The sequence below is a fragment of the Lithobates pipiens genome, unplaced genomic scaffold, assembly GCF_037356315.1.
Source record: "Lithobates pipiens isolate NorthernLeopardFrog02 unplaced genomic scaffold, aLitPip1_a1.2 Scaffold_18, whole genome shotgun sequence".
NCBI classification, from domain to species: Eukaryota; Metazoa; Chordata; class Amphibia; order Anura; family Ranidae; genus Lithobates; species Lithobates pipiens.
Window position 1 is genome coordinate 66,050,338 of NW_027507758.1, and position 10,518 is coordinate 66,060,855.

General features: G+C 46.0%; 1 protein-coding gene across 1 annotated transcript in view; it reads left to right on the forward strand.

Moving 5' to 3' along the window:
* SMYD2 (SET and MYND domain containing 2) overlaps positions 1 to 10,518 on the forward strand; it is an 81,335-nt gene that overhangs the window by 27,204 nt on the left and 43,613 nt on the right. The window contains exons 4-5 of the mRNA XM_077485763.1: positions 2,252 to 2,312; positions 5,522 to 5,646. Of these exons, the coding sequence (XP_077341889.1) occupies positions 2,252 to 2,312; positions 5,522 to 5,646 (186 nt within the window). The remainder of the gene's footprint in view (positions 1 to 2,251; positions 2,313 to 5,521; positions 5,647 to 10,518) is intronic.

Below are 10,518 nucleotides of genomic sequence, written 5' to 3' on the forward strand. Positions count from 1 at the left end.
TTCTGTGCGAGGGTTTTGCACAGAGCAGCCCGGATCCTACTTTTCTGGGGTGCCTTGGCGGCGCTCCTCCTCTTCATTGGGCGCCCCCACAGAGAGCCGCTTTCCATGAGGGGCACCCGTGTAGGCACGCTCACGAGTCCTGCTGCTGCATCCATTGACACAGCAGGACACGGCCCTGGCTCCTGTGTCACTGTATTTGATTGATGGCAGCGCCAGCCAATGGCTCCTGCCACATCTTCTAAGCCCTCATAGAGCTATGTTGGCTGGAAACTAAACTTGGAACTCGACTCCTTGGCACTTGAGGTCCAAGTATTATCTCAATCTTTATGACCCAAGGCAGGGAATAAAGATTGAGGACCATTGAAGCTTGCTAGGCTAGGCTAGGCTGGAACAGGAAGTCACTTGCAGCCGACGTTTTCGAGGGGAGATTCCTGCAGCACTCCAATCACTAAGCTCAAAGGTCTGGGAGAATGACAGTTCTCATAGGGACATAGTCAGGAAGCAGAAGCCCAAGGAAAGACCATGTGCCAGGGAGGGTCTCGAATATTTAATCCTTTCCCAGCCAGCTCACCAGGCTCCTCCAAACCCTCTCATTAAAGTCCTTAAACATCCATAACACAGAGCTTGATTAGCTGGGTGTAAAAGAGGGAGCTCCAATAATAAGTGACTGAGAAAATGCGCTCCAGGCTTAAAGAACACTAATAGGCAAACACATAGACAAGCTGACTGTAGCTCATTGCTTCTTATAGATCCACAAAAAAAAGACATTTAGAAAAATACTACATCCTTACAACTGGTGTGTTTGTTTTTTGTTTTTTTTTGTTTTGTTTTTTATTACATTTTTTCTTTTATTTTATATGAGGACTTTGGTAACGGGGTCTCTTTATATTCCTGCATATCTTAAAATGGAAGTAAACCCTTCCAAACAACTTTGACCTACAGGTAAGCCTAGATTAAGGCTTACCTGTAGGTCCAAGTAATATCTCCTAAACCTATATGGTTTAGGAGATATTTGCCCGAAAATGGGCACCGCTGTCTACGGCGCATGCGCCGTAGACAGCGGCGCGCAGGCGCACTAAATGCGGCAAGTCCAAGAATGGATTTGCCAAATTTGTCTACTCCCGTGCGCATGCGCGGGAGTGACGTCATCGCGGCTCCGGCGAATGGCAGCGTCGGAGCTCCGAGACGCGACTCCCGTGCGCATGCGCGGGAGTGACGTCATCGCGGCTTCTCCGCTGTCATTCGTCGGAGCTGCGAGAGACGCCACAACCAAGATGGATGCGGCGGACTACAGGTGACAGCGGCGACTTCGCTGGCTCCTGTGTCAGGTAAGTGACACATAATGAGCTACTATGCGATGCATAGTAGTCCATTATGCTTTACCTTTGCAGGGAAAAAAAGAGGAAGTAAACCCATCAGGGTTTACTTCCTCTTTAACCTTCCAACAGAACCATATTGCAGATTTTGAACAGTAACCCAGCACATTGTCAAGGTTACATAAAAGACAGCACATTGCCATAGATATATATATCGCATGCCTATTACAGTTAACATTTTGAATCTGATTTCTAAAGCACTGTTGGACATTCGAAGCCTTAAGATATTATTTTTATTTTTTTAAATCTTTTAACAAAAGACACGGCCGTGGCAAGACTTTAGTTGGTCTGCCTGGAGCTCTCTCGGAAATAATAAAAGGAGAAAAAGCCTAACGGAGCACAAACAAATGCTGTTCTTTTAAACATCGGAAAACTGACTGGCAAGAATGTATAATGGCTAGCTTGTAGGAATAGATAAACACCCTATACTCTATGAAAGCTTAGTATGCAAAATACAGTCCTCTTAACCTCAGCTGCTGGGCCACCTGCAAACCCATATTTAATGGCCAAGATTACAAAGTAGTGGCCCCAGGCCAACAGCTGAGCTATGCGTTTTATACTCTGTCAACAGTGAACGGATCCACTTACCTCAAAGTCCGACTTGCATGTCTGCCTTATTTGGATGCGAGAGAAACAAAGGGAAATTACATATTTAAATGAACCCTGCTATTTTTCTGATCTGATGCTACATGCAGATGGAGGATGTTCAAGATAGAGCCTTATGGAAATGTTGGTTTAAAAGCAACAAAAAAAAAAAAAAAACTTAAACGGACAACCACTAGGCTAGATGGTAATTAGAATTGGTGATCTTTGCCTTTTTCTCTGTTCAGTGTTTATTCAGCCATTTGGTGTGATTTTTTTTTTTTTTTCCCTAGAAAACTTGCAAAGAAAGAACACCATCTGAGAGGTTTTTGACGGTTAAGGAGTTTGAATCTCGTAAGCATTGTGTTTTTTTTTCATGTAGATACCCCCTAGTTTTTGTGTTTAAAAATAAATAAAATAAAATTATATATAGAATATAAATATTATATATATATATAAAATATATATATATATATATATATATATATAATCTGTCAATATACAATTGGGAAAACTTCCTAGTAGACAGGGAAGGAGGGGCTTTCCGTGCACATCTGTCAGAACACACTAATCTGTGGGTGCAGCCACTGATTAATGACATTTCCATTCAGAAGTCAACTATTAAATTGACTTTGATCAAGTGGGAACAGCAATAGATGGATGCAAATTTTGTCCATCCCCTGCTCAACCAGACAATCCTTCCTTTTTTTTTCCTTCTTCTTTTATGTTTCATCCTTTAATGCCGGGGTCTCCAAACTTTCTAAACAAAGTTCCGGTTTTGTCCTTCACACTTTAGAGGGGCCAAACTGGGGTCAGTGGAAATAGAAACTGCCCAAGTGACAGTGGGAGTAAAAAAATAAATAGTGCCTGTGGTCAGTAAGAGGGGGAAATAGTGCACTATTATTGGTGTCAGTGAGAGGACTAATTCCCCCATTGTTGGTGCCCGAATGTTAAGAAATAATTCTCCATCGTTGGTGTCAATGGGAGAAATATTGCCCTATATTTGGTGTCAGTTGGAGGTATTACATCCCACTGTTGGTGTCAGTGGAAGGAATGGTGCCTTGTATCGGTAAGAGGAACCGTGCCAAAGGGCCGGAAAAAGGCAAGCAAATGGCTTTGGTCTGGAAACCACTGCTTTAATGGAATCCTGAAGTGCGTAACAGTGCCATTGATGATGGATCCTTCTAAAATTGCTAACTGTCTGGCAGACATTATGTCTTTTATACTTTTTGGGTTAGTGATCTGACTTCTGTTTATTGGCCAAAATCCTTGTTTTCTACTGATTTCCCAAATCTAGGGTGTGAGCTGATGATCACAAGAAGGTATTTGGGTTCACTTTTACGAGGAGGGAGAGACCTCCCAGTTTGGTGATCTTAATTTGTATTCCTAAGGCAGGCCATTGATTATGCACTTTTATTTCCTTCTGCTGTGGGTGGAAGGAAAGAAATTTGCTTGATTCTCCCTTCAGCCCTAACTGCCCTCCCCCCAAACAGCGCTATTAGTTTCTGCCACCAGGTAGCATCCAGGTGTATCTGGTGGCACAAACTGTTTGGGGAAAACCTGACGGGGTGGTTGTACTCGATCAATTGACTGACTGACTTGTGAACAACCAAGTGCCTACACTTGGATCATAATGCAGCCGGTTCAGCAGGGACTGGTCAATCTTCAATACACGTATAGCCAGATTTGGAGTAGATTGAGTGTGGGATGGTGACATGGAGTCTACACAATTGCATGGATTGTAAATAGGGATGCACCGAATGGGTTTTTTGGTGCCGAAACCGATACCGAAAATGAAAAATACACTAGGCCGAAAACCGAAACCGATACCGAAACAGCACCGATACCGAAAATGACTGTTTTAAAAAAATATTTTTATACAGGAGGTGGTCAGAGACTGGGGACATGGTACAGGAGGTGGTCAGAGACTGCATGCATGGTACAGGAGGTGGTCAGAGACTGGGGACACGGTTCAGGAGGTGGTCAGAGACTGGGGACATGGTACAGGAGGTGGTCAGAGACTGCATCCATGGTACAGGAGGTGGTCAGAGACTGCATGCATGGTACAGGAGGTGGTCAGAGACTGGGGACACGGTTCAGGAGGTGGTCAGAGACTGGGGACACGGTTTAGGAGGTGGTCAGAGACTGGGGACACGGTTCAGGAGGTGGTCAGAGACTGGGGACACGGTACAGGAGATGGTCAGAGACTGGGGACACGGTACAGGAGATGGTCAGAGACTGGGGACACGGTACAGGAGATGGTCAGAGACTGGGGACACGGTACAGGAGATGGTCAGAGACTGGGGACACGGTACAGGAGATGGTCAGAGAACGTGGTACAGGAGGCATCCCCCATTGCAGCCAGTGTGCCTGTGCCCCATTGCAGCCAGTGTGCCTGTGCCCCATTGCAGCCAGTGTGCCTGTGCCCCATTGCAGCCAGTGTGCCTGTGCCCCATTGCAGCCAGTGTGCCTGTGCCCCATTGCAGCCAGTGTGCCTGTGCCCCATTGCAGCCAGTGTGCCAGTGTCCCATTGCAGCCAGTGTCCCATTGCAGCCAGTGTCCCATTGCAGCCAGTGTCCCCCCCTTTGCAGCCAGTGTCCCCCCCTTTGCAGCCAGTGTGTCCCCCTTTGCAGCCAGTGTGTCCCCCTTTGCAGCCAGTGTGTCCCCCTTTGCAGCCAGTGTGTCCCCCTTTGCAGCCAGTGTGTCCCCCTTTGCAGCCAGACAGCCAAGTGTGTATTGCAGCCAAGTGTGTGTCCCATTGCAGCCAGACAGCCAAGTGTGTATTGCAGCCAAGTGTGTGTCCCATTGCAGCCAGTGTGTCCCCCTTTGCAGCCAGACAGCCAAGTGTGTATTGCAGCCAAGTGTGTGTCCCATTGCAGCCAGACAGCCAAGTGTGTATTGCAGCCAAGTGTGTGTCCCATTGCAGCCAGACAGCCAAGTGTGTGTCCCATTGCAGCCAGACAGCCAAGTGTGTGTCCCATTGCAGCCAGCCTGTGCAGGGAAGAGAGCCGCCTCCGCCGCCTGTTTGATCACAGCGCCGGGAACATCACAGCTTTCATTTCAATAGCTGTGTGTTCCCGGCCGCGCGCCGTCACACACAGCCCCTCCCCCTTGTCCGGGCACTTTGATAGACAGATCATCCGTCCAATCCTGCGGATGATCTGTCTATCTAAGTGTCCGGACAAGGGGGAGGGGCTGTGTGTGACGGCGCGCGGCCGGGAACACACAGCTATTGAAATGAAAGCTGTGATGTTCCCGGCGCTTTGATCAAACAGGCGGCGGAGGCGGCTCTCCTGCGCTATGCACCCCCCATGATGGGCGTCACCCAGGCCACGCCCCATTTTCGGCTCCATTATCGGCCGTTTTTCTCTTTCGGCAAAATGCCGAAAAGGGCATTTTCGGCCGATATGTTTCGGCGGCCGAAATTTCGGTGCATCACTAATTGTAAACTGTTTTGTCCTTCTATACCATACCAAAAAATGTTTTACTATGCCTTAAGCCCTTTGACTGGACCCATACAGTGAAGTTTTTGCAGAAAGCTGTAGCTTTGTTTGTTTCCGCAGACTTGAGCAAGCTGGACAATGAGAAGAAAGAGCTCATCCAGAATGACATTGAAGCCTTGCACCACTTTTACTCCAAGAATTTGCACTATGCCGACAATGCATCTCTAGAATTCCTCTTCGCACAGGTGAGGGTCCCTCCTTTTCATGGAGCAGCTCACATTTATCAGGTCTTGACCTTGTAATTACACCCAGGGGAGCAGACATCACAAGCCTTTTGCAAGAGTCTAGTCCACTGCTTGCTTTCCTTTTTCAAATATGAATCAAAACAAAGGAAAAATCACTTTGTTTCAAATGACCAGTGGCAGTCAGCAAGAGATCTCATGCAGATCTTTTGCATTCTTGCTTCTTTGTTTTGTAGAGGAGCTTATTATGCACCTATATGGTTTTTAGGGAATTGGAGTTTATTTGAAAAGCAGCCACATCATTTGGCGTGGTCAGCAAGTTTGGTTTAAGCGTCTCAGGCAAGAAAGAGCTGGAATGGGGCAAATGCTGCATGGGCCAATCTTGTCTGACCAATACAGGCAATACTAAATGGAAACGATAGATTTTAAAATGTACATGGATTGTCTTTAAAGCGGAGCTCCACCCTAAAGTGGAACTTCCACTCAGCAGATTCCCCCCCTCCGGTGCCACAATTAGCACCTTTCAGGGGAAGGGGGTGTGCAGATACCAGTATAATACAGGTATCTGCACCCACTTCCGGGCATAGCTAGCTGCAGATGCCGCCCCCCGCCCCCATTTGTGTTCTGGGAAACACACTGTTCCCAGAACACAAAGGGGACCAGTGAAGACGCGCAGCACGACTCGCTCATGCGCAGCAGGGAACCGTGCAGTGAAGCCGAAACACTTCACTTCCTAAATTCCCTGACAGAGGATGGGGGCGGGGGCAGCGGAGAGACGAGCGATTGCTCGTCATCTGCTGCCGACGTTGCGGGCACCCTGGAGAGGTAAGTGTCCATTTATCAAATGTCGGCATCTGCAGTATTTGTAGCTGCTGGCTTTTTAATATTATTTTTCATTTATTTTTTTATGGTGGAGCTCCGCTTTAAGTCAGTGACTGGCCACTATAGATAACATCTAGAGACCTAAGAGTCAGTTTTTAAGAGAAAATGGATATGCGCTGTCATATGTTGCAGGGTTATGCACAACGCAGCCCACCTTACAGCTCCTTAAGGAATGCACTGAAATCTTGCCAGAAGGATGACCATGTTATTTGAAATATCACAAGAAGCTGCTTCCGCAGTGTGCTGGAGTGTCATATTGTGGAATATGGAGAATACTGAGCACTTCGCAGCATCTTGTTGAGTTGAGGGGAGGCCCATATAAGATATATATTTATCACAGGTACTTGTATAGTGCCATCAATTTATGCAGAGCTTTATATGTTTATTGTGCATTCACATCGGTCCCTTCCCTCAAGGAGCTTACAATCTAAGGTCCCTAACGCATATTCATACATACATATACACACATACTAGGGCCAATTTAGACAGGAGGCAATTAACCTACCAGCATGTCTTTTAGAGTGTAGTAGGAAAACGTGTAAAAAGTACCCAGAGGTAACCCACGCAGGAACAGGGAGAACATGCAAACTCCAGGCAGGTAGTGTCGTGGTTGGGATTCAAGCAAATGACCTCCGTGCTGCTAGACTGAAGTGCTAACTGCTTAGCTACTGTGAGATGTATCTCTATATAATTTAATATAATTCATTTACTGATAATGTCCTTGAAGTTTGATTTTTATTTACTTTACATCACTTTAAATCTGCAGAGATAAATTCCATGTTATTCTATGGAAATAGATTCCTGAGATGATTTCTTTCAATCTCTTTTCTTACATCTAGTATAATTGGTTATGGCAAGTGACCCCTTTTTCACCCTCCCCATCACACATTCTTATATCTCCCACTTCCCAAAGCTGTCAGATAACTGGCTAATGTGAGGACAGAAGTCACCAGGGGACTCTTCAATTAGTTAGGCAGCTGTTATTGTTTAGAAACAGAGAGGCACTGCGTTCTAATTTGGGGAATGGTGATCCTGAAAACCTAACTCTGCAGAGAAGCAGAGGATTCCAATGGACCTGTCATTGTGGCTCGCAGTGCTACCATTGTGTTATACTAGGTAGTCCTTCTATACCATGCAGAATGGGAAAAAACATTTCACTTAGTGGATGTAAACCCGAAAAATAAATAAATCTAATATTAAATATTAAATTATATCAATTTTTTTATGTCATAATGTAGAGAATAAAATTTCCTATCATTTGAGCCCAGTCTTGCCACACAGAGTTTCTCTATCTTTGAGCAATTGTCTTTTATTGTTCAGTGAGAAAGATCTTGACAAAGTCCTGAAAACGTTGTCAAAAACTCCCCCTTGCTGTGAGTGACGGGTTATTTACATATCTCACAATTCACATTCCCCCTCCCCTCCTCTCCCCCAGGATTGGCTGCCTTTCCATACACAGCTGTCAGTCAGATGCACACCGCGTCTGCGCTCTCCATACCAGACAATGCCGCACGCTCCCAATGCTCCTGATACTCTGCATAGGGCGTGCTTATATGTTCACCCCTACACCACATAATGCCTACAGGGATACAGGTACAGCATATACCTTTACAACAATGCCACACGCTCACAATGCTTGTGATGCTCTAGATTATCACAATAATACACCCACCCCTTCCATAGTAGGACGAGCCACGGAAGCGTCGGGCACAATGTCCTGCTCATTGCGCAGGCGCCGTCTTCAAATCACTCAAAGCTATTTAGCTTTGGCTATTTCCGGCGGCTCCCTTTTTCGTACTGCGCAAACGCTGCGCCTGCGCAGTACAAGGGGGACATTAGCCGCCGAGGGGACTGTTTTCGGCTGACCAGGGGAGTGTTGCAGTGGGCGGAGGAGTCCTCTGATGTCACGACTCCGCCCACCAAGTGCCGGGAATGAGAAACACCCACTAATTTGGCAATATTACGGGGAAAATTACAGCTGAGGGGGTGAGTATTAAAACAAAATGATACATGCAGGAGGCATGTATATCATTATAGATATTAACTATGTTAATATCTTGCAAATAATGGTAGTGGGTTTACATCCACTTTAAGGACCTTTCTGTAGGACCACAGCAGTAATGTTGTCTGCTGTGTGGACTGTTGTATTTGCTCCATGCCCCCTCCCCCCCCATATGGCATCCTAATAAATAAAATCCACAAAAAAAAATAATAAGTGGCTGGCCCTTTGGAAAAAGTGAAAGATACACCTCTAATCATAAAGACAAACACTAAAGATAGCGCTCACATAACACTTGTGTGAGATAGATATATCTATCTATCTCTATATAATATATCTTCGTAGTTACAAACCACCATAATATATGATCAAAGATGCATAAAGTGGAATGTTTTTATGAATATAGTCCATCAACAAACAATCATGAAGATAATGAACAAATTGATGAATAAATTCCAGTGTGACAGTTCCTAGCACCAATAAGTCCTTCAATATGGAGATGTCCTTTTTAATCTTCAGCACTAGTACTCAAGTGATGGGTGTAAACTCACCAGAGGTGTTTGACCCATTGTTACAGGAGGTCAAACTCTTGGAATGCCCAAAGCTGGAATTCCTCTGCTGTAACCACTCCACTTGTTTCCTCCAATTATTATGAGGTAAAGGTAGAGGAAGTAACTCCACAGGAGACATTATATTTTGAAGTTTCCATAGTATAGTGTTTTAAATGAGGTATAGGTGCCTAAAACTGGGACTGGTGTGTATAGCTTGCGTGGATAACTAGTTGGTTCCTCCGGCGCTGGCGTGTGGTTCAAGCCTGTTCTCGCTGCCAGCTCCGATAGGATGTCAGACGGAATCTGAAAGTGACCATCCCCAATCTGACTTATATTTCACCATGATTGGTGTATTCAGGAAGAACATTCAGCCTGTGTGTACGGTGGCCAGTATGACACAAGCCAGCCAAATGGGGCATGACCGAAAATGGCTGAGAGCATTGTGTTCAGGGGGGGGTACGCCCTGTCCGAGCACAATAGCTCAGTGGGGGGAGATCGCTGTACTAACATTGCATAGTAGTACAGCGGCTCCTCCTGTGCCCTTCAGGTTTTTTCACTCAGCCTGCTGGGTTGAAGGGGAAAAAAAAAAAAAAAGAATAGGCTTAGGAGTTTCAAACCGTTCTCCTGTGGAAGGAACACCTTGGCATGAAATGTGCTCAGGACTAGTTCTAGATACTTAAATAATCATCGCTGGAACTCACCTGGACCACTGCATTGCCTAGACCAGGGGTTGGCAACCTGTAGCTCTCCAGCTGTTGTGGAACTACATTTCCCATGAGGCATTGCAAAACTGACAGTTACAATTACTCTGAGGCATGATGGGACTTGTAGTTCTGCAACAGCTGGTGGGCCACAGGTCCGCTACCCCTTGCTTAGACAGTTATAGACACTTGGTCCAACAGAACCCTGGCTAGCTGTTCCCTCAACAGGTCATCCAAATACCCCACATTAGGGATGCCACAAGAAGACTACAGGGTCAACACTGGAGTCGGCACCTTGGTGAACAGCCAAGCAGCTGACAAACTAAAGCGCAGGGTCATGAACTGGTAGAGTAGGGCCCCCCATGGCAAAGTGTAGAAATCACTGGAGGTGCTGGAAGAAGATGGGCCTATGTAAATAAGCACGTCAATGTCCATATGAATCAGAAAGTCTCCCAGGTGACAGATGATGCGGATTCCATCCAGAATTTAGAACTCAGACATAAACATTTAAAGCCTTGAGATCCACGTTGAGGTGAATGCCCCTTTTTGGTTTGGGAACTAGAAACGGGTTAAAGTAAAACCCTTGGCACCATTCTGCCTTAGGGACTGGGGTATGGACACCTCAATCCAGAAGACCCAAAAGAGCTAGCTTGATGATCTGATACTGGCTTTCATTGACATCCTTCTCTAGTCCTCCCATACCCTCTCCTATAGGGGGCCACAAGGGGTTGTGTTACCGTAG